This window comes from Vulpes lagopus, chromosome 11, assembly GCF_018345385.1.
Source record: "Vulpes lagopus strain Blue_001 chromosome 11, ASM1834538v1, whole genome shotgun sequence".
NCBI lineage: Eukaryota > Metazoa > Chordata > Mammalia > Carnivora > Canidae > Vulpes > Vulpes lagopus.
This window is the reverse complement of record NC_054834.1, coordinates 62,071,308-62,096,834: the sequence shown is the minus strand read 5'-3', so window position 1 is coordinate 62,096,834 and position 25,527 is coordinate 62,071,308. Positions and strand designations below refer to the sequence as shown.

General features: G+C 37.8%; 1 protein-coding gene and 1 pseudogene across 1 annotated transcript; both read right to left on the bottom strand.

Annotated features, from left to right (window-relative positions):
* Positions 1-6,942: 6,942 nt before the first annotated feature.
* LOC121471572 lies at positions 6,943-10,348 on the bottom strand (annotated as a pseudogene).
* A 10,961-nt stretch (positions 10,349-21,309) lies between these two features.
* LOC121471966 (olfactory receptor 5B12-like) lies at positions 21,310-22,254 on the bottom strand. Its single transcript, XM_041722898.1, has one exon. It carries the CDS (start codon positions 22,252-22,254, stop codon positions 21,310-21,312), a length of 945 nt encoding a protein of 314 aa, XP_041578832.1.
* Between the last annotated feature and the right edge of the window lie 3,273 nt (positions 22,255-25,527).

The window sequence follows — 25,527 nt, the reverse complement described above, 5'->3', positions numbered from 1 at the left end:
CAAGGACTGAGTGAGATTGTAGATAAAAATCGTCCACAAAGTAGAAGAGTAAAACATTCAAGAACATTCTTGAAATGTTTTAAATTATCTTTAGAAGGATTACTTATTAGTGGTGTGATAGGATTATCAGTGGCTCAAAGATCCAACATGTTGACCTAGTGCGCTCACAAGAAATCTAGTTCATTCATTTCACAAAAGAATCTTGAGCCAGACATTCTCTAATGCACTGGGAATAGAGGTATGAACACCACAGACGAAAGGCACCACTGGGGCAGCCGGAATGGCTCAACGGTTTAGCGCCACCTTCAGCCCAGGGCGTGATTCTGGAGACCCGGAATGGAGTTCCATGTTGGGCTCCCTGCACGGAGCCTGCTTCTCCCTCTGCCTGTGTCTCTGCCTCTCTCTGTGTCTCTCATGAAGAAAGAAAGAAAAGAAAAGAAAGAAGAAGGAAAGAGAGAAAGAAAGAGAGAAGAAAGAAGAAAGAAAGAAAGAAAGAAAGAAAGAAAGAAAGAAAGAAAGAAAGAAAGAAAGGAAGGAAGGAAGGAAGGAAGGAAGGAAGAAGGAAGAAGAAAGAAAGAAAGAAGAAAGAAAGAAAGAAAGAAAGAAAGAAAGAAAGAAAGAAAGAAAGAAAGAAAGAAAGAAAGAAAGAAAGAAAGAAAGAAAGAAAGAAAGAAAGAAAGAAAGAAAGAAAGAAAGAAAGAAAGAAAGAAAGAAAGAAAGGGCACCACTTGGGGAGTTTACATTCTAGTTAGTAGATATAGATGAACAGGTTAGCATATAAAAATAAGTGAATGTTAATATAAACTATGAAGAATAGAACAGGCTGAGGGAAGGAGGTCCATGAGGAATGAAGTGACCATTCTATATGGGGAGTCACACCTATAAGACAGGTAACAACATTTAAGGAGAGTCCTGAAGAAAGCAAGGGAACAAGGGAACATTCCAAGCAAAGAGAACAGCAGGTACAAAAGTCCTGAGGTAGGAGTACGCCTGGAATTGCAAACGAATGACAAGGAAGTCCTTGTGAATGATGTGGAGTCCACGATTGGGAGAGTGATAACAGATGGTGCAGATCAACTAAAGTATAAGTGAATAAGGGACAATAACCATTTCAAAGCATCTACAGACAGAAAAAAAAATGTATCTGTTACTCTTACTGCAGTATTTTTACTCAGTGTGAGGAATTGGTAGTCATGTGCACATAAATGGAAAAAGACCTGTTATTATCTCTTAAGATTTTTTCTAATCTGGTCATTTTATCTTTTTGAAAATTATCATGTGAACATGCCATTTCTACATAATGGCTCAGTCAAGGTGGAAATATTAATTCATTTAAGTGCTACACTTATGTAGCTTTCCACAAAACATACTGACTTAAAGACATACCTTCATCAAAAAAAATACTACAGTACTTTTTTCTGCATTTGGGACTTTTAGAATAGTTTTTCAAATAAATAAGTAATTATTATTTGACATAAATTTATACTTATACCTCAACTGATTATCTAAATTATTTTTTTCATCAAACATTAGCCATGCTGAGCAGCCTGGTGGCTCAGTGGTTTAGCGTCGCCTTCAGCCCAGGGCCTGATCCTGGAGACCCAGGATCGATCCCACATTGGGCTCCCTGCATGGAGTCTGCTTCTCCCTCTGCCTGTGTCTCTGCCTATCTCTCTCTCTCTCTCTCTCTCTCTCTCTCTCTGTGTGTGTGTGTGTGTGTGTGTGTGTGTCTCATGAATAAATAAATAAGATTTTTAAAAAAATAGCCATGCTATAATTACATAATTCTTTGACAAATTTCTACTCCTACATGTAGATGTATAAATGGAATTCTGCATTACTTTTATTCATAGGCTTGTGTGCACCCCCACTCTCATGTAGGTTTATATTGCATATGATAGAGAAAATGGATGTAGAACAGATGAATGAATTAGATGTGATTAACCATAAGACACCTAGGAATAAATTTAACCAGAGGTGCAAGGCCTGTACTCTGAAAGCTATAAAACACTAATGAAAGAAATTGAAGAGGACACAAGAAATGACAAAACATTCCCTCCTCATGGATTAGAAGAACAAACATTGTTGGAATGTCTATACTATCCAACGTAATCTACACATTCAGTGCAATTCCTATTAAAATACCAACAACATTTTTCACAGAGCTAGAACAAACAACCCTAAAATTTGTATGGAACCACAAAGACCCCGAAGAGCCAAAGCAACTTCAAGAAACAAAAGCAAAGCTGGAGACATCCCAATTCCCAACTTCAAGTCATATTACAAAGTTGTAGTGATCAAAACAGTATGGTACTGGCACAAAAATAGGCACACAGATCAATAGAACAGAATAGAGAACCCAGAAATGAACCCACAACTATATGGTCAATTAATCTTCATCAAAGCAAGAAGGAATATCCAATGGCAAAAAGATGAGTCTCTTCAACAAATGGTGCTGGGAAAACTGGAAAGCAACATGCAGAAGAATGAAACTGGACCACTTTCTTACACCATACACAAAAGTAAATTCAAAATAGATGAAAGACTTCACTATGAAACTTGAAACCAGCCATTACGTACTAGATATTTACCTTAAAGATACAATGTAGTGATCTGAAGGGGCACCTGCACCCCAATATTCATAGCAGCAATGTCCAAAATAGCCAAACTGTGGTAAAGAACCCAGATGTCTATCTATAGATGAAAAGATAAAGAAGATGTGGTCTATATATACAATGGAATATTACTCAGCCATCAGAAAGGATGAAATCTTACCATTTACACTGATGTGGATAGAATTGGAGGATATGATGCTAAGTGAAATAAGTCAATCAGGAAAAGACAATTATCATATGGTTTCATTCATACATGGAGTATAAGAAACAGCACAGAGGATAGGAGAAGGGAGGGAAAAATCAAAGGGAAGAAATCAGAGGGGGAGACAAACCATGAGAGTCTCTGAACTATAGGAAACAAACAGTGTTGCTGGAGGGGATCTGGGGATAACTAGGTGATAGGCATTAAAGAGGGCACGTGATATGATAGGCACTGGGTGTTATACGCAACTGATGAATAACTGAACTCTACATCTGCAACTAATGGTGTGCTATATGTTGGGTAACTGAATTAAAATTTAATAAAAAGAAATAAATCCTAGAGAAGAACACAGGCAGTAACCTTTTTGATATTGGCCATGCAACTTCTTTCTAGATATGTCACCAGAGACAAGTGAAACAAAAGCAAAAATGAATTATTGGGACTTCATCTAAATAAGAAGCTTCTGCACAGCCAAGAAAACAGTCAACAAAACTAAAAGGCAACCAACAGAATGGAGAAGATATTTGCAAATGACATATCTGATTAATACTGATTTTTAAATGCAGTCCTCCAAATGTCTAAGCTCACTATGAGCTCTTACAGTTATGCTATTACATTTCTGTTTATAATGTTTACTCTTTAACCAAAAACACATTTTTGAAGAGATGAGGATATCACTCCTGGAAAGAAAGTATAGTTTGGCCCATGACAGGGAAGTCACTGCACCAGGAGGATGGAAGAGGGTTAAACTGGGCTATTGTGGATCCTACATCATTAAAATACTAACACTAGAGACAATTTGTCTTGCCTATGTCTGTGGTATTCCTAGAGGTTGACTATAAGCACATGAAGATGACTCTCCTGTAGAAGAGATGAGGGAAGAACAGGTGGAAAAGGTGTGTTGGCACCCCGTAGCAGAGCACCCCCTCAAAATGGTGATAATTATGAGCAGGTAGGAAAGAAAGGCAACCAGGAGAACAAAAAAGATGTCAAAACCCTGCCTGCTACAGAAGCAAGAACTAGCTCACTGATCAGTTTATAAGAGTAACAGAGAACCATGACTGACTGCTTGCTCTCTCAGAAAGTGATGAACCATATCAGACACACAGATGGAGAGAATTGGGGTGAATTCAGGCACTCAGGAAACCATGGGCAGAAAATCAAGCACAGGTGATGTCTTAGTGGTGGTACAATGCAGAGGTTTGCACTCTGCTGTGCAGCTGTCACAGGCATCGATGGCTCAGCTCCTCTCCACCCTTTCTTTCAGTGATTATTAGGTTCTTTAATTTGGCCCACATCAGACTACATTCTGAGAATACAGACCTAAGTGTGAGAGTGCCTTTGCCCTCAAAGAGTTCAAATTAAATAGTACAGCTACACCTATAAATGCAAACATATATATAATATATATTAAATATATGTAATAAGTATTAATATTTATATATAACTGGAGATACTCTAATTTATTAATATTTAGTGGTAGTTGATAAATGTATTTATATAGTAAGTATATATTTAATAAGTGGGTAGATAGAGAAGGATGACGATATAGAAAAGGAAGAAGAAGAAGGAGCAGGAAGAGGAAGAGAAAGGAAAAGACATATCTACTGAATGGCCAGTCTCTGTCAGATGCCGTGCTAAGTTCTTGTTCATTCAGTAAAATAGGCATTATCACATTCAGTAGAAACTCAGAGGAGTTTTGTAAATCCTCTAGATCAGAAAATCTGGTTGGGATGGGCTTTTTTTCCTCCAAAACTTGTGCTAATGTTAATTGTCGTAGCCATTTCAATTAGCTTAGAAGTTGGATGGGGATTACTGTTAAATATTTGTGGAATTAAATTGTGTTGTAGACATTTGACAATATTTCTCATCATACATCCGTCTACTTACCAACAGCCTCCAGACTGTGCGATGGGAATCTCTTTATATTAGTTGGTGTAAATAATACTAGTTGCTATACAAGAAAGATCCCAAATCACAGTGGCTTAACCATAAGGGACTTTTCTTGCTTATATACTGTTAGATATTCTACAGGATCTCAGACCATGATTCAGCAATCCTAGCTTTTTCTATTTAGTGGCTCCACCAACCCCTATGACCTAGATTCTCTATCTAACAGATGACAAAGGAAGAGAGAATAAGCAGGGGATCACTTGGGAGGTTTCACAGGTACATGTAACTTAGATTTCACTGACAATACAATGACACGACCTCAACTAATTCTAAGCAGGCTCAGAAATTAAGTGTAGATATGTCCTTAGGAGAAAAAGTAAATAATTTGGCACAGAAAGAACAAGAGTCTTCCACTGTAATACTTATGTTCATCAAATATCCATTTTACTTCCCCTGCCCCTGCAGAGCGTACTATCTGCTTCCACTACAGAGAACCTAAATCCCAAGTAACCACTATATAGGCTCAATGTCCAGGATCCTTAAGGGGCTCAAGGGTTCTCTCCATTCACTCTGAACATGGCTCCTGGTGGTCCAGGAACTAAACAAACACACAAAACCCAAACAGTTTATCTCACATCATACTCAGTATATGAGATACAAACAGGATGACTATAAGTGAAAAAAAAGTTCCCTTTTATGAAAGTAAAGAATGGAGATACAATGGTCACTTTTGAAATCTTGCTGAGTTAGCTTTATAAAGGTCCCTCAACCTTGACAGTGGAGATATTTCTTTAGGAGACCCTGTTTTTCTCTCTGGGAGATTTCCAGTTTCCACTGTTTTTCCTGGCCCCTAGTCCTGTTGCATGTTTATTTTTTTCCTTATCCATTATTCTTTGAGATCATTTCTGAAGTGTATCAAAGACAAAATGAAATCTGAGATAAAATTAACAGGCTGCTTTTGCTTTATTTTGTTTTGTTTTGCCTTGCTCTGTTTTGTGTCAGCAAAGGAAGCCATCTGCTATCACTTGAGTTTTAGCAGGGGTTCAAAGATGTTAGAAAGGAGAATAAGTTTTATAGATTAAAAAGAAGAAATACTGAGATAGTGTAAAATTGACAATGATTCTATTAAGGTGAGATTTTTTGAAAAGGAGACTTTCTAATTGGTTTTAAGGTATCTTTGATGGGCCTTGGTTAGTTGCAGGGTTCAAGTGAACAGGTCTGGGACATTTCTAAAGAAAAGGGGTTGTCTAATGCTAGGGGCTTGGGGTATTAGAGTCTGGTCATGTCCCAGAACAAGTTGGAGGATATATTTTTATGTGAAGTTGATGGCCATGTTAGGCAGTTTAAGCCATGTGGGGGATTATGAGGTCTTTGAGGAATATTCAGTTTTTACAGCTTACTTCTGCACACACAATTTTAAATTTCTAGAGTTGTTTTAATGCTCAGCCTAAGAATGTTAAAAATCAAGGCTCATGGCTTTCTTGCCAATGCAGTTCCTTCAATAACCTGAAGATGTGTTTTCAATTTCTACTACTAGGTCCAATACTGGTCACCATATCCAAATTTCTTTTCTTTCTTTCTTTTTAAAAGATTTTATATATTTATTTGAGAGAGAGTGTATGTGTGAGAGAGAGAGAGAGCTCATGAATGGAGGGCAGGGGCAGAGGGAGAGGGAGAAGCAGATTTCCCACTGAGCAGGGAGCCCAATGTGGGGCTCAGTCTCAGGACCCTGGGATCATGACCTGAGCCAAAGGCAGATGCTTAACCAACTGAGCCACCCAAGCACCACCCAAATTTTTTTCTTAGACATAACTACTTAACCTTCTTTATTTATCTCCTTACCCTCATGACTTTCTCTTTCTTTTTTAAATTTAAATTTGATTAGCGAACATCTTAAGAGCAGCTGTATCACTTATACACTGTTTGTAGAACATCACCCAAAACAATGACATAAAACAATAACCATTTTTATTTCCTTATGCGATGTTATGTATAGGATACTGGAACAGAAAAAGAACATCAGAGGAAAAACTAGTGAAATCCGAAAAGTATGGGATACAGTTAATAGCAATGCATGACTGTTGGATTCTTTGTATTGACATGCGTACCAAGAGAATACAGATGATAACATCAGGGTAAACTGGGCAAGGGGTATATGGGAACCCTGTACTGTCTTTGCACCTTTTCTGTAAGCCTAAAAATATTCCAAACGTTTTTATGAAATGTAATTTCTTAGGTGATTCCAGCGGAAGATACATCACCATCATCATAGATCTAGAGACAAAGAGAATGTTTATAATACTCTCACCATGCTGTCAGCATGACCATCCTAGAACATTCAAACACAGTCTTTTGTTTTTTAGAGAGGGAGAAAGGAGGGACAGAGTAAGAGGGAGAGAGAGAATCTCAAGTAGGCTCCATGCCCAGACTGATGCAGGGTTCGATTTCATGACCCAGAGATCATGACCTGAGCAGAATCCAAGAGTTAGCCACTTAACCGACTGAATCATCCAGGTCTCCCCAAGTGCAGTCTTACACATACTGTTAGTATGAGCACATCCAACTGTGTAGAGTCAGAAAAGGAAGCAGTGCAAATTCCTATGGGGAGTTTTATTATCAAATTGATCTCTCCTGAGGAGAGATCCTTGTTAATGCAAGGATATTGAATGTGGATTGTGTTTACTATTGATAACTACTATTGTGTTTCCATTCTGTATGGATATTTAGAATCATTGGAATTAACTGCATAACTAGTGTGTATAAAGTAATTTTCCAAACTGAATGAGATATTAGACTTTAAAATAGTTTTGTACTTTATATCTTTTTATGATTTACTAAATAGAATCTATTTGATGTGCTACTTACCAGTCAATGAAATGTCATTCCTAAGGAATGATTATGTAGTTTCCAGAAAATCATTGTATCCATAAGATTAAAAGCACTGAGTGAGAATGTAGATAAAAATATTTCAGCACCATCGAAAGATGAATGGATAAAGAAGATGTGGTTTATGTATACAATGGAATATTACTCAGCCATTAGAAACGACAAATACCCACCATTTGCTTCAATGTGGATGGAACTGGAGGGTATTATGCTGAGTGCAGTAAGTCAATCGGAGAAGGACAAACAGTGTATGTTCTCATTCATTTGGGGAATATAAATAATAGTGAAAGGGAATATAAAGGAAGGGAGAAGAAATGTGTGGGAAATATCAGGAAGGGAGACAGAACATAAAGACTCCTAACTCTGGGAAACGAACTAGGGGTGGTGGAAAGGGAGGAGGGTGGGGGGTGGGGGGGAATGGGTGATGGGCACTGAGGGGGACACTTAATGGGATGAGCACTGGGTGTTATTCTGTATGTTGGTAAATTGAACACCAATAAAAATTAATTTATTAAAAAAATATTTCAGCAAAAAAAGAACACTGGTCATGAATCTTGAAATGTTCTACAATTCTATGTAGTTTATTTTATGAATGATGAATTATAAATATTCATGATTCAAAAAGCCAATAATTGATATTATTCAAAAAGCCAATATATTTATATTATTGAACTAAAAGCTTCATTTATTCATTCATTTATTTAGCAAATAGTTATTAAAATCTCCTATGAGCAAGAAATTCATTTAGCTATGGAGGGTAGAGTAGTGAACAAAGCAGATAAAGCTACCGCTCACATGGAGTTTGTGTGTTAACTTGAAGATGAATATAATAAATACCATTTTGATTGTGTCCATGGAATTCTTGAAGCTTGGCTACAAGTACATGAAGATGACTGTCCTGTAGAAGATGGAGACTACAGTGAGATTGCAAGCACAGGCAGACAAAACCTTTTGATTCCTCTGAGCTGAGTGCATCTTCAAGATGGTGATAAATGTAAACAGGTAGAAATAAAGATAACTACAAGAGAAAACATTTAAAAAGGAAGTCATGTCATATAGATAACCAACTCACTGATCAGAGCAAGCTAGAGCTGTGACTGCTGGAATATTACAGAAAAAGTGATGAACCACATTTGACATACAAGAAGAAAGATTGAAGGTATCTTCAACACTTACAGAGGCATTCAGAACATCACAGACATCCAGCCAATGGCCAGATGAGCACACACATCTGTTGTCATGGTGGTGGTGTAATGGAGAGGTTTGCACACTACTGTGTAGCAGTCATAGGCCACTGAGACTAAGAGGTAACTTTCCATAGATGCAAAGGCTGCAAAAAAGAACATCTGAGCAGCACATGCATTATAGGAGATGACCTGGTCTCCTCTAAGAAGTCCTGTCATGACCCTGGGTATGTAACAAAAATCCATCAGAGACAGGTTACTGAAGAAAAAGTACATGGGCATCTAGAGACCGGAGTCCAACAGAATCAATACAATCACCCCCAGATTTCCAACTAGAGTAAAAAGGTAGAAGAAGGTGAATGTCATAAGGAGTGAGGCCTGCAGTCCTGGAGCATCTGAACATCCTAGAAGGATGAACACAGTCACTTCCGGGCTGTTCACAGTGGTTGTCAGTGGGGAATCACAGGATGCCCTGTAGTGGTGAGAAGGAAAGGGAGTGTCAAATGGAAAAGATAATAGAGTGAGGTTAAGCTGTGTATATGCTCTGTGGATTATTTCAATTACAGCAATAATTTGTTCTTCAAATCTAAAGCACACACAAGACAAAACAACTAATCGTTACACTCATTTATTTTGCAAGGGAACCTAGTCCCAAAAGGTTGTGTATTTTCTCCAAGCTTACCCAAATAATGACTGGCAGAGTCAAGCTGTGTACCCAAGCAGACCAATTCTAGAATCCCATGACAGTAACTGAAATTTGAATTGAATTGAATTAATTCTATTCACATGAAGCCACTGAATCCATTGGACCCATCTTAATGTTAGTTGTCAGGAGTACCAAAATTACAAAGATACTATTCCTGGATTTGGGACTTGAGATGGGGTGATGGAAGCATGGAGGTAGGGCGGATGCAGTAGGGGAGCCGCAGCAGCAGGCATGGACAATCAGCAAGTACTCTTCAGAAGTACTCTTCAGTACTTCTAAAGAGAAGGTAATGCACTGGATGCAAGAGCTCAAGCTCTGGGAAGAGGGGCATGTGTGTCCAAATTGTATCCTAACACTTACTATCTGGGAGATCTTATCCTAACCTAAGTTCTCTGAGCCTCAGTTTTTTCATCTCTAAAAGTGGAGGTGTGACATGAAGGGGCAATTCTGAGAGTTTATAAAATAATGCATGAAAATCAATAATTATAAACCTGATGAGGGTTGGCTCTAATGTTATTAGTGGGATGAAATGATGGTCTCTATCTTGGTTGGGTAAAAGTGGAAAGCCATACCCAGTCTCTAGATTATGGATTCAGAGCCTCACTCTCTGATCCTCTGATTCCCCTGTGTGTTTCACTCTGTCCTTCCTCTGACCAGATCATTGACCACACCAGCCATTCTTTCCATTTCTTCCTTGAGATCCATATTTTATCTTGGGTTGAAACAGTTTTCTTCTGTTTTGAACTCACTCTTACTCTCATTACTCTGACCCTCTAAGCTGGATGACAAAGATGCAGGGTTGAAATCTCAGGTCCCTGTGTTTGACTCTAGGTTTCAGATCTGCCTTTGAGGTGAGATCCATGCTGCGATTTTTCTCATTTGAACTGAATGAAGCCTATGTGAAGCCTAAGTCACAGCTTTACCTCATTGGTAAGCACTTTTCTCTGCCATCTGAAGGGGCTTTACAACTTCCCTGTTCATATCCAGCTCCTAAAGACATTCGTGTGTGCTCCCCTTTGACAAACATAAGATTTTTTAAAGCATGTACTATAACCTCTGATAAGAGCATTCAGTGTGCAGGTGTGTGTTCTTTCTTTATCCTCATGACTTTATACAGTAAGAAGTATAATGTTTATGCCACAACTTTATTTTTTCTAAAGCAGAAAAAAAGCTTAATTTTTAGATGGGATATTCCTGGTGCTTTTGTAAGAACTTAACTTGGTCATTCTATACAGAACATACAATCAGAAGTGTTCTATAGTTTCATTCTTCTGCATGTGGATGTCCAATTTTCCCAGCACCGTTTATTGAAGAGACTGTCTTTCTTCCAGTGGATAGTCTTTCCACCTTTGTCGAATATTAGTTGACCATAAAGTTGAGGGTCCACTTCTGGATTTTCTATTCTGTTCCATTGATCTATGTGTCTGTTTTTGTGCCAGTACCACACTGTCTTGATGACCACAGCTTTGTAGTACAACCTGAAATCTGGCATTGTGAGATTCCCCTGGCTATTTGGGGTCTTTTCTGATTCCACACAAATCTTAAGATGATTTGTTGCAACACTCTGAAGAAAGTCCATGGTATTTTGATAGGGATTGCATTAAATATGTAAATTGCCCTGAGTAGCATTGACATTTTCACAATATTAATTCTTCCAATCCATGAGCATGGAATATTTTTCCATCTCTTTGTGTCTTCTTCAATTTCTTTCAGAAGTGTTCTTAGTTTTTAGGGTATAGATCCTTTAGCTCTTTGGTTAGGTTTATTCTAGATATCTTATGCATTCTCTTATACCATACACAAAGGTAAACTCAAAATGGATGAAAGAGCTAAATGTGAGACAAGATTCCATCAAAATCCTAGAGGAGAACACAGGCAACACCCTTTTTGAACTTTGCCACAGCAACTTCTTGCAAGATACATCCACGAAGGCAAGAGAAACAAAAGCAAAAATGAATTATTGGGACTTCATCAATATAAGAAGGTTTTGCACAGCAAAAGAAACAGTCAACAAAACTAAAAGACAAACTACAGAATGGGAGAAGATATTTGCAAATGATCTATCAGATAAAGGCCTAGTATCCAAGATCTATAAAGAACTTATTAAACTCAACACCAAAGAGACAAACAATCCAATCATGAAATGGGCAAGAGACATGAACAGAAATCTCACAGAGGAAGACATAGACATGGCCAACAAGCACATGAGAAAATGCCCCGCATCACTGACCATCAGGGAAATACAAATCAAAACCACAATGAGATCCCACCTCACACCAGTGAGAATATGCCACAACTTTAAAAGGATAACGTAGAAATTGATAAGAATAACTTTAAAAGTTACAGTATCCTACAACTTTATCCTATAGTGTTACAAGATACAGAGTATTAATATCCACACTTTGTGGTTAAGGAATTGAGGATTTTAGAGGTTATGTGACTTCACAGAAATTCCCTCTACACCTGGCAAGAAATAAACTCAAGATTCATATCCAGATCATACAGATCATAAGCCTGTGCCTTTGTTCAGCTTTTTTATGTGAGCCAGGATTATGAGTAAGGTAAGAGAGGAAAAGAAGGTTGATATAGAGTATGGAGCTTTGTAATCATGAGGATCCTCTTGGAGTCTAAAGAAATATCATTTCACCCTGCTCTACTTAACATCCCTTCCATAACGGATCTACAATTAGTAAATAGAATGAAATTACTACCTATTCAAGTGGAGCATAATCTATTTTCTGTTTCTTATTGTTGCTGTTCATCCTCTTTAGGAGAGCAAAATGTTATTTCCTAACTTATCACTAGACTCCTTATTTGTTCAATAATGATGTACATTTGGGCATTTAAGACCAGCTCTACCTCACCATTTCAGAGAAACACTCATAACATCCATTACTTTGCTAAAATAATTCACAGTAGACACAGCTTCCCTACTGTTTTCTCAGTGAATTACACTTCTCACTGAAAAATGCCTAAGATATGTAGAATCCTACCTGGTTCCTTGATGAAAAGGGAAAAGCAACCATGAGTTGTGTCTCTGATATCAGAACTTCAACCAGGGTAGAATGTATATATCCTATGTTCTCTCTCTCTGGTACTGGGAAAAAGGCCTCAAGGTCTCTGAAGCACAGAGGAATGGAGGAAAAATCACTGATATGGAGCTAGGAAGATGGTCCAAGTCCTGCATCCCTCATATATCCTTTATGATCCCCTGGAAGAGTCATTTACCCCGTCAAGCTCAGTCTCCTGATATGTGAGGTAGAACTAATAAAATTGCATCTCCCACATGCCTTACAGAATTCTGTCTATGAATAGCAAATGACGGAAGGTCTATAAAACAACGTGGTAAGAGGATTATCACTTTAACCTGCATAAGTATAATTATTATCTTGGAGTGGGTTTTCTTGGCTCTGGCTGCAGCCTGGAAGCAAATCCTGTTTGGAGAAAGACAGCATGAATGCCAGGAACAAGTAACTTTCAGATGAATAAACAAATGAACAAAAGGGTTCTGCACATAGACGGGTCCTCTAAAATGATGTCAAATGGAGTGATTTGGGGATTCCCAAGGCTAATGAATAGGAACCAGGAGAAAGTTAAGGACAAAAAAAGAAAAGAAAAGAAATGTGTAGGGAACCAGAATTCTCAGGGGAACAGGTCTCCTATGAGAACATCCATAGCCCCTCATCTGACTTATTTAGGGAAGAAGCAATTAAACTGTCAGTGGGGAACTGAAGTGTCTGTTGAGTAAGAGCACTGATCCATTTGCATTACTGTCTTTTTCCCCCTTTTTCTAATTAAAGTATAATTTACATACAGTTATATCCACACTTTTCAATGCATTGTTCTAAGAATTTGTACAAATGTAATTGGCTGTATAACCACCATCACATCATGATATAGAACAGTTTATTAACCTCCCCAAATTTCCTACAACTCTGTAATTGACCCCTCCTTCCACCTCTTAGCAACTGCTAATTTGTTTTCAGTCCCAATGGTTTTAGCTTTGTAAAAATATCATAAAAAAAGAATCATACAGTAGATTATCTCTTGAGTCATGCTTCTCTCCCTTAGCCTAATGTGTTTAAAATTTATGGAGTTGTATAGTTGTTCTGTAATTGGTTCCATTTTATTACTGAGATGCAATCTATGTATTCAGATTATTTATCCATTCTTCAGTTGAGGGAAGTGGGGATACTCTTGGAGTCTAAAGAAATAGCTAAAGAAATATTTCCAGTTTTTAGTTAATACAAATAAAGATCCTATGAACATTTACATGCAGGTTTTATGTGAACATGTGCTCTTATTTCACTTGGGTAGATTTTAGGAGTGAGATTTCTAGGTCATGTGATTTTGCCAACCTATTTTCTAAAATAGGAAACTATTTTGTATTCCTACCAGCAGTGTGTGAGAGTTCCAATTGCTTCACATTCTTGATGGTAGTTTATATTTACAGGTGAGCTTTTTTTATATTAGTTATTCTAGTAGGTTTATAGTGTATCTCTGTGTTGTTTTAATTTGCATTTCTCTAATGACTAATGATTTTGAGCATCTTTTTACATGTTTATTTGCTATCCCGATTATCTTCTTTTGTGAAATATCTGTTGAAATCTTTTGCCTATTTTTGGTACATGCACTCAGATGTTTATAGTAGCATAATCTACAACAGCCAAATTGTGGAAAGAGCCCAAGTGTCCATCAACTGAAGAAATAAAGGACATGTGGCATAAATAAATATATACAATGAAATATTACTCAGCCATAAAAAAAATGAAATCGTACTGTTTGCAATGATGTCGATGGAGCTAGAGAGTACTATGCTAAGCAAAATAAGAGAAAGACAAATACCATATGATTTCACTCATATATAGAACTTAAGAAACAAAACAAGCAAGGGGTTAAAAAAGAGAGAGAGGCAAACCAAGAAACAGACTGTTAATTATAGAGAACAAATGATGGTTACCAGAGGGGAGGTGTGTGGGAGATGAGTGAAATAGGTGATGGGGACTAAGGGACTCACTCCCTTGTTGTGATGAGCACCATTAACTTATGGAACTGTTACACACCTGAAACTAATATTGCACTATATGTTAACTAACTGGAATTGATTTTTTTAAATTTATTTTTTATTGGTGTTCAATTTACCAACATACAGAATAACACCCAGTGCCCGTCACCCATTCACTCCCACCCCCTGCCCTCCTCCCCTTCTACCACCCCTAGTTCGTTTCCCAGAGTTAGGAGCCTTTATCTTCTGTCCTCCCTTTCTGATATTTCCCACACATTTCTTCTCCCTTCCCTTATATTCCCTTTCACTATTATTTATATTCCCCAAATGAATGAGAACATATAATGTTTGTCCTTCTCCGATTGAATTATTTCACTCAGCATAATACCCTCCAGTTCCATCCACGTGGAAGCAAACGGTGGGTATTTGTCGTTTCTAATGGCTGAGGAATATTCCATTGCGTACATAGACCACATCTTCTTTATCCACTCATCTTTCGATGGACACCAAGGCTCCTTCCACAGTTTGGTTATTGTGGACATTGCTGCTAGAAACATCGGGGTGCAGGTGTCCCGGCGTTTCATTGCATTTGAATCTTTGGGATAAATCCCCAACAGTGCAATTGCTGGGTCGTAGGGCAGGTCTATTTTTAACTCTTTGAGGAACCTCCACACAGTTTTCCAGAGTGGCTGCACCAGTTCACATTCCCACCAACAGTGTAAGAGGGTTCCCTTTTCTCCACATCCTCTCCAACATTTGTGGTTTCCTGCCTTGTTAATTTTCCCCATTCTCACTGGTGTGAGGTGGTATCTCATAACTGGAATTTAAATTAAAACTTTTAAAAAAGTAAAAAATCGTTTGTCCATTTTTATTGTATTTCATTGTATTTGTTTTCTTATATTTGGGATTTGAGAATATCTTATGCTTCCAAAATATAAGCCCTTTACTGATAAGGACTGATATAATTTGCAAGTCCTTTCTCCTAGTCTATGACTTGTCTTTTTTTCTGAAACAAAAAATTTGAGTGAATATTTGTTTTTTTTCTGTTACATACGAATTTCTTTTTTTTTAATAAATTAATTTTTATTGGTGTTCAATTTACCAACGTACAGAAAAACACCCAGTTTTAATGTAATATATCTATCCTTTGTCCAATACCACAGTATTTGATTATTGTAGCTGTATAGAAAATCTGGAAAGGAGGTAGGGTGAGTGCTCCAACTTTGTTGTTCTTTGAAATTGTTTTAATTATTCTAGTTTTTTTTTTTCACTTTCCATATAAATTTTACAATGAGTTTGCAAATTTTTACAAAAATTCTTTCTGGAACTTTGATTGAAATTTTGTTGATTAGTTTGTGGAAGACAGATATCTTTAAATTATCTTGCCCTCCAATCCATGAACTTAGTAAATTTCTCTATCTAGATTTGCTTTGATGTATTCAATCCATGCTTTATATTTTTCAGCATGTCTTGCACATATCTTACAAAATTTTTTTTATAAATTAATTTTTATTGGTGTTCAATTTACCAACATACAGAAAAACACCCAGTGCTCATCTTGCAAAATTTATACCTAAGTACTTCATGTTGCTGCTACTGCAAGTGGTACTGTTTTTAAATTCCAATTTCTAAGTTTTTATTAAAATTGTATAAAATTATGACATATTCTTGCATAGTGACTTTGTTTCTTCAGAACTTGATAAACATATTAGTTCTGTAGCTTTTCTAAGCGATTTTCTAAGTAGAAAGCCATATTTTCTCTGAATTGAGAGAATTTTATTTATTTATTTCCAACTGGTATGTTTTTCATTTCTTATTCTTGCCTTAGGATATTGACTAGGATATATATCATGATGTTGGATAAAAGTTTTAAGAGGGCACTTTGCTGCCTTATTTCTAATCTTAGGAGAAAAGCATTCAGTCTTCTACCATAAAGTGAGAAACTGGCTGTAGGTTTTTCATGGATGTCTTTTATTATGTTTAGTAAGTTCTCCACCATTAATAGTTTGCTGAATTTTTATCATAAATGCATGATGAATTTTGTCAAAGGCTTTTCTGCATCTATTGAGATGATTATATGATTTGTATTCCTGAGTCTATTAATATAGTGAATAACATTGATTTTGGAGGTTGAACTAACTTTGCATCTCTACTTAGTCATGAATTATTAGGCATTTTATGTATTGTTGGATTTGATCATACACCATGATATAAGGATAGTTCTACATATGCAAATCAACCAATGTGATATACCACAGCAACAGAATGAAGGATAAAAACTATATGATCATCCCAATAGATGTACAAAAAGTATTTGATAAAATTCAGCATTCTTTCATGACAAAAGCTCTCAACAAATCAGGTATGAAAGGAATGTACCTCAAAATAATAAATGACAAGCCCACAACAAACATCATCTTCAACAGTGAAAAATAAAAACCTTTTCTCCAAGACAAGATGCCCCCACCAGCTTTTGTCACTGAAGAAACCAATAGCCAGCATACCTCCTGTGGACCTTTTACAGATCTTACCAGTTCTATCATACAGGTATTCATGTTCGTATATGCCAGGTGCCTAAGTCCCTCCCTACTCCCTCCATCCCTACCCCTCACCGGAGTCTGAAACCTATATCAACAGCCAGTCCAGGCCTCTGTAGCTGCAAGAGTGCAAGACACCAGCCTAGACCACTGTGGCCAATCGCCACTGCCATGCACCTGTCTCAGAAAGGATCCCCTTGAGGCTGCCTGGGTGGCTCAGTCTGTTGAGCATCTGACTTCTGGTTTTGGCCCAGGTTTTGATCTCATGGATCATGGGATTGAGCCCTGAATTGGGCTCTGCATTCAATGTGGAGTCTGATAGAGATTTTCTCACCATCTCCCTCTGCCCCTCCCTCTCATGCTTGCTCTCTCTCTCTCAAATAAATAAATAAATCTTTTTTAAAAAAGAAAAGGATCTCCATGTTCTTGGCCCTCTCCTAGTAGTAGACTGTGCTTACCTCGACTTAATGTTTGCTAGCATTGCTGTGGATAGTATGGCCCTTCTTTACTGTGCTTGTACAGCCTTTATTTTACACAGAAACTTTGTCCCTATGTATAAGGGACAGGTGGGGTAGTAGTGAGAGACAGGTAGGGGGCTATGGGATCAGGCTCACAGAAACCTCCAAAATGCTGAAGTGTAAGGAAACCAGAGATAAGGGAACAAACCAGATCACCCTGCCCTAGGTGTGGATGGGGAAGGTGTCTTTTTATGACAGATACCTGTAACCAACAAAGAATAACCAGACCCTAAAAAGAAGTAAGCCATTAAAGAAATTATCATTAGTACTTACTCAAACCAACCATCACAATAATGTTAAGGCCACAAGCTCTCTGGTAAGTTCTAAATAAAAGACTGTCAGGGGAGGCCCACGTTGGAAATGCTGTCAGGACGCCCTCTTACTCCTGAGACCTTTTTCGGTACCCTTGCTTAATAAACCTCTATCACTATACTCACTCCTCTTTGTCCACGAGATTCATTCTTCAACCCATGAGACAAGAACCTCGCTCTCTTGCTTCATCTAGCTTCCAGAGATGGTGCCCTTTTTAGTGATCCTGACCTATTATAGATACGGTACATTTCTTGTGGTTTTGTCCCAGGACATTGTACTGATCAACTCCCATGGATAAAGGACTTTATTCTCTTTTCTTATATCAGTTCCAGCAAATTTTATCAGAACGTGAGGGCATCAGTGACTTAAGCTTTTATTCTATAGAAAAGTAAGGGAGAGGAATCTGAGTAGCGTTTTTTTCTGCAACAGTTGCTAGTCCTTTCTCCTAGGCCAGCCCCAGGAGAGCAGCATTCTCAGAAACCTCACCCTGCCCTCAATCTTTCTTGTAAACACTGAAACAAGCCTGCAGAACAGAGCATGTACATGAGTACAAACTCCCCTTGTGTCTAATTAAATGTGTGCAAAAAAATCATTTGCAAGTATTTATATCCTCACATTAGTTCATACTAATAACTAAATCTTTAATTATTAATTTTAAAATTTTGATGAATCCTTATATCAGTAATTATAGAACCTAGAAGCATCTATTGCAGGTAGGCTAGTGTTCTCATCCCATCTCTTTGGGAATATGCCCATCCTTGATTGTATTTTGAGTTAGTTGCCCTGTGACCTCAGGTCTCTAATGAATTTAATAAAATTCATAAAATTATACAAAGTATGGCAGGTTTTTTTTGTAAGGATGATAGTATGCTGACTCCAGATTATGCATCCTATGTCAATGCATTTCTTCTTGATAATGCAGGACATCTTTAAGAATGATCATAACTTGGCATTACCTTCCTTAGGAATTCTACATGGTCTCCAGAACAGAAAGAACAATAAATCCTTCAAGAAGCCTCAGGCACTTGACAGGATGAGCACTGGGTGTTATACTATATGTTGTCAAATCAAACTCCAATAAAAAAATATTTTAAAAAGTAAAAATAAAATAAAAAAGAAGCCCCAAGCAACATTGTTTCCAACAATTAATCTCAATTATAATGACATTGAAAATACATATTCATTCATTTATGAATGAATATATTGTCAACAAACTATTTATTGAATCCCAACTCAGTAAGACACAACTCAGCTGCTGTGTTAGATTCTGTGTACACAGAAGAGATACGGTTCCTGAATGAGTAGATTTTGATCTGATGAGGAAAGAGACATTAAACTCACAGATAAATATATAATTACAAATTTTAATACGTATTCTAAAAATATAGAACAGTGTACTCCGAGAGGGTATAAGAAAGGAAGCTGATATTAAATAGGCGGACAAACACTTCAAGAACGGTAGAGTAAGGGCCTCTGAAAATATGCCCCTCCATTAAAGCAAAAATAACACAAGCAAGAAGTTTCCAAAACTTTTAAAGCTCTAGAAATTAAACAAGGCTTGCAACAATCCAAACAGTGTTTATTCAAGAAAAATGCAGAATCTGGGTAATAATAATGAGCTTCCTGGTATCTTCACTGCTCTACTTCCCAATTCTGTGGTAGCTTTGAAAACCAGCAGTTTCAGAACCACAGGAGCTGAGAAAAACAGCCTGACAGCCACTGAAGTGAGTAGAATGTGTTTGGAGTCCTTTAACCGATCCCAAACCCCCAAGTAATGTCATTACTTCATCCTTCTGGCAGCTTTCTAGAAAAGCTCCATTCATACGTGTTTCTTTTAAGTTTTATTTAAATTCAAGTTAGTTAACATATAATGTATTATTAGTTCCAGGGGTAGAATTTAGTGATTCATCACTTACATACAACATCCAGTTCTCCTTACAGCAAGTGCCTCCTTAATGCCCATAACCCAATCATCCCACAACCTCCCCACTCACCGCCCCCTCCAGGAACCCTGTTTGTTCCCTATAGTTAAGAGTCTCTTATGGCTTGCATTTTTACTGAAAACAAGAACAGACAAAAAAAAAAAAACAATAATAAATCTATACTAAAGGAAATTTGGAAGTGTTTTCATGTTTAATTATTAAAATATAAAATATATTGCTTTTTCATATGCAGAAAGATACATAAAATAATTTTAAAAACCAAACATATATATGTACATATATATATTTCCATTAAGTCAACTATTGATGTGAAGAATGTGTTTTCAGACAACAAAATAATTGTTCTAAATTCTACTATAACAACAGACCTTTCATATATGTCTTAACTAATTTATCCTTTTATGGGTGTATAGATTTCAGAAGTTTCTCATTAATTATATATGCATGTGCCTGTGCTTCTACATACATGTGAGTATGTGAGAATACATGTTCTTATGGGAGCATGAATGAACATGGGTTTTTTTAAGATTTTATTTATTTATTCATGAGAGACACAGAGAGAGGCAGAGACATAGACAGAGGGAGAAGCAGGCTCCATGCAGGGAACCTGAATGTGGGACTTGATCCTGGGACTCTGGGATCACACCCTGAGCCAAAGGCAGACATTCAACCGCTAAGCCACCCCGGCATCCCAAGAACATGTTTATTAAGAAGAATTCTTTTTAACTAGTAGTAATCCTTATTTTAAAGATTTTATTTCTTTATTTGAGAGAGAGAGAGTGAGCACATGAACAGAGAGAGGGGGAGAGGGAGAGTGAGAAGCAGACCCCTAATGAGCAGAAAGCCCAATGTGGGGCTCAATCCCAGAACCCCAAGATCATGACCTGAGCCAAAGGCAGATGCTTAACTGACTGAGCCTCCCAGGTGCTCCTCAAAAAGAATTTTTTTAAATAATAAATTTATTTTTTATTGGTGTTCAATTTGCCAACATACAGAATAACAACCAGTGCTCATCCCATCAAGTGCCCCCCTCAGTGCCTGCCAACCAATCACCCCCACCCCCCCCGCGCTCCTCCCCTTCCACCACCCCTAGTTCGTTTCCCAGAGTTAGGAGTCTTCATGTTCTGTCTCCCTTTCTGATATTTCCTACCCATTTCTTCTCCCTTCCCCTCTATTCCCTTTCGCTGTTATTTATATTCCCCAAATGAATGAGACCATATAATGTTTGTCCTTCTCTGACTGACTTATTTCACTCAGCATAATACCCTCCATTCCATCCACATCGAAGCAAATGGTGGGTATTTGTCATTTTTAAGACAAGAATGTAATTATGGGTGATTCTTCTTAACCTATTATTCTTAGATATCATATTTTTTAAGACTTTGTAAATTTAATCAACAGCTGGGAAATTACTATTAGAAATCAGAAATTTGTGAGCTGGACAGGAAATATTTTCTCTAGATAGATCTGAGGTGGATGAAAGTGCCTTAATTGTAGATTCTTTGTAATTAAAATATGAATCCTATAAAAGACTTTGCCTTCTCCACAGTCTTTTTAAAGGCACTGGTGACCTCTTTGTTCCTCATGCTGTAGACCACTGGGTTTAGCATGGGAATGACCATAGTATAGAACACGGATGTCATTTTGTCTGTGTCCATGGAATGGCTGGAGCTTGGCTGTAAGTACATGAAGGTGCCTGTCCCATAGAAGATGGACACAGCAGTGAGGTGAGAGGCACAGGTGGAAAAGGCCTTCTGGCGTCCTTCAGATGCGTGCATCCTCAGAATAGTGATAAATATAAACAGGTAGGATATCAGGATGACTAAGACAGAAAAGAAGTCATTGAGGCCCACCACCAAAAAAATAACCATCTCACTAATGTAGTTGTCTGAGCATGAGAGAGCCAGGAGAGGAGGAGCATCGCAGAGGAAGTGATCAACAACATTGGCTCTACAAAAGGAAAGGCTGAAAATATTCCCAGTGTGAATGGAAGCATTCAGAAAACCACAGATGTAACAGCCTATGACCAGACGAGCACACACACCTGTTGTCATGATGGTGGTGTAATGCAGGGGTTTGCACACAGCTGCATAGCGGTCATAGGCCACTGAGGCCAAGAGGAAACTTTCTGCAGTGATAAAGGCTACAAAGAAAAAGAACTGGGTGACACATGCATTGTAGGACATGACCTTGTCTCCTGTAAGTAATCCAGCCATGACCTTGGGAGTGACAGCTGTAGAGTAACCAAAGTCCACCAGAGACAGGTTACTGAGGAAAAAGTACATAGGAGTGTGGAGACGGGAGTCCATGAGAATCAGCACCATCATGCCCAGGTTCCCAGCCAGAGTGATGAGGTAAATGAGGGAGAAGACTAAGAAGAGAGGTATCTGCAGTTTGGGGTCCTTGGTTAAGCCCACAAGAATGAACTCAGTCACCTCTGTACCGTTCTCCATGGGGGTCTGCTGGGAATCACGTGGCTGCCCAGTAGCAATGAGAAAATCGAATCAGAATTGTAAATGAAGGGGACTCTGCTGAAATCAGTCAGTATGTCCACTCTGCGCTTTATTTTGGTATTGCAAGAACTTGTTTTCAAGACGTTCTAGAACTAAAGCCTCGTTTTGACAATGAAAAGCAATCTTAAGTTATTATAGAATATGCCAGAAAAAGGTTTTGGAGAAAATGCATGCCAGTGTCTTAACTTCATAGAAGACCAAATTAAGTGAAAAAGGAGAAAAGAAAGGACTTACACAGTGTCACCAGAGTCATTGCTACTTGGAACAGCTCAGACTCCCAAATCAAAACTTACAAAACAACCACAAATTAAAACAACCACAAATTACTCTTTGTTATTAAACTAGAATAACCGTAAAATTAATGTGAAATTGAGTTAATTTTGCTTCAACTGACCTTTTTTTGTCTTGTACATTGTGTCAAGAACAGTGATATTTCTTAGTAAAAGATAGTCAAATAAAACATATCCTTAGCCTAAAATGATACCTTTAAGTAAACAGATGAAGGAAGCAAGGAAGCAAGCCTATATTTGAGGAAAGAGCATTTCAGACAGAAGCAACAACAAATACATGGTACTAGGGTTTGAACATGCCAAGATTGTTCTAGAGACAGCAAGAAAACCAATGATGCTACAGTGGGAAGGAAAGTTTAGGTGAGAGAGAGCTGGGGGAGGCATAATGATCACATACTACACTAAGTTAAGAAGCTTTCGTTTTGGGATCCCTGGGTGGTGCAGCGGTTTGGCGCCTGCCTTTGGCCCAGGGCGCGATCTGGGGATCGAGTCCCATGTCGGGCTCCCGGTGCATGGAGCCTGCTTCTCCCTCTGCCTGTGTCTCTGCCTCTCTCTCTCTCTCTCTCTCTCTCTCTCTCTCTCTCTGTGACTATCATAAATAAATAAAAATTAAAAAAAAGAAGCTTTCATTTTGAGTGAGATTGGAAAACTTTACAGGATTTAGACCAAGAGGGAACATAATCTTACTTATTTTTTAAAAAGATAACTCTGGTAGATTTGTTGGTAATTGAATTTAGGAGGATAAGGATGAAAGATGCTGGAAAAAATTAGGAGGCCATAGTAATAATCTAGGTAAAGGATGGTGATTACCTGGACCCAGATGGTAGTGAGAGAGATAATGAGAAATCCATCCACTTTAAGATATATTTCCAAATTAGAGCTGACCATATTTCCTGATATATTGAAAAAAGGACATGAGAGAAAGAGAGGGGTCCATGTTGACTCCAAGTTTTATACAGTGATACACAAAATATTGTACAAAAAAGCAGGTGTTTGAGAAAAGGGGGAAAGAGATCATTTCATTGAGTCTAAGTCTAAGATACTTTTTGGCCATCCAAGTAGAGTGTTGCATAAACAATTAGGTATGCAATGGAAAGTTTGGAGTAGAGGTCTGGCTGCCTCAGTTTATATCAATAAGAACCATGCTGGCAACTTTTAATGGTTCAACACGTGTATATTAAATGCACATGATCAAAGAAAAGAGTTCAGACAGACAAAAATCAGAGTATTCTAATGTTTACAAAGTCGAAAAGATGATGAGATTCAGTGTTAAGGGGGATATGGGAGAGAACACTACTGCCCCAGGACACTGGATTTGGTCAGACCAAGCAGGCAAGAGACTTTCAGAGGAGAGTTTAAGTATGAATCAGATCATATGGACAAATGACTATAAATGCCAGAGGGTGCAGTGGAATGATTTCAGGAGTTGGGCAGGAATGGGAGCCAAAGCCAGTGAAGGGGCTATGCAGAGATGTACAGACATTCTTTTGTAGGAGTTTAGGGCTTAGATGACAATCCTCAGCTTTGTGATGGATGACAAAGCACTAAATAATAGTAATGAGATTAGTCCTATGGGACTTGAAGTAAGGGAGGGATTGGGAGGGCAATTTAGGCAGGCCAGAGTCATGACAGGCAGAGTTCACTGCTGCTACTACTAGAGGTAGGAGGGCTGCTTATACGGAACAGGGTGATGGGGAAACCCTCTTGGTTCCTTAAAAAACTGCTCACTTGAATTGATAGCATAGTTACAAACTTCCCGAATTGTGGGAAAACAACAGGGTTCTAGGTATCACTGCAAAACTTCTTACCAACTTTCTTGTCCACATGAGAAATCTTAGGTTTTAATCCAACATCTTCCTGGAGGAAAAAGAAAGTTAAAACTCATTTTAGTCTACTGGAAAGAAATTAGGAACTACAATGGTTCTATGAGGCATGTGTTGACCTGTTATCATTCTTTGCTCCACAGATGGAAACTTCTGATGGAATGGACTGCCAGATAGTCGGTGCTCCATACAAATTAAAAACTACAATTTCCTGACAAAATGTTCTCTGCCCTTGATATAAAATCTCATGTATTCTTCAAGGAATCACACACGTTCCAAAGCTTCCCTGAAGTCTTCCCCAGAACCTTCCTCTTCAGACACAACTATGTCATTATAATCAGTCAAATCCATCACTTTGTTACTCAAAATTACTTAATCATAATTTATCATTTTGTATAAGTGGAAGTCATGATTTATAATGCCTTAAGCTGTTAGAGATATGACTTATTGAGCATTTGTTATGTTCCCATCACCAAGTTAGAGCTGTGCTACTTAACCTCTCTTAATCCTCACACATCATGTGAGATATTATCCCCACTTTACAGGTATGGAAGCTGAAGATTTCTGACATTTAGTTACTTGCTTGTGGCTGAAGAAAGTAGCAGAGCTGGTATTTGAAGCTAAGTTATTCTGAATCGAATTTAGCTCCTTATCATGATGAAATATTCTTTTAAGTTTTTTATCATTTAACCTAACTGGGCAAACAAAGTAATGGATTTGGTTGACTGGATGATGACTGATTAAGGATTAAATCTATTGTCTTAAATCAATGGGGAGAATTCAAAAGCACAAACTTGGGAATCAAATATATTTAACAGTTTGTGTATTGTGTGCAAATAACCTACCTTTCTGGATCTTAGCTGAATAACAAGAAATGGATCTACAAATGTTTCCAACCTACTTCAACTCCTCAAAAACCCCTCACAGAGTTAAAAAGAAACATGACTCATTATTAACACTAACCAATGAGCCATATAAAGTGCTGGATGTTGTTCATGCCTTCATTCCCTGTATAAGCACAAGTAAGTCTATGTGGTACACCAGGGTGTGTGCTAATTTTCAGGCTTACAATGATGAACAAGAATCATTCCCTGACCTCA

What these genes read in the sequence shown, in the direction of transcription:
- LOC121471966 (XM_041722898.1), bottom strand. Translation starts at nt 22,254, where the DNA reads ATGGAGAACGGTACAGAGGTGACTGAGTTCATTCTTGTGGGCTTAACC.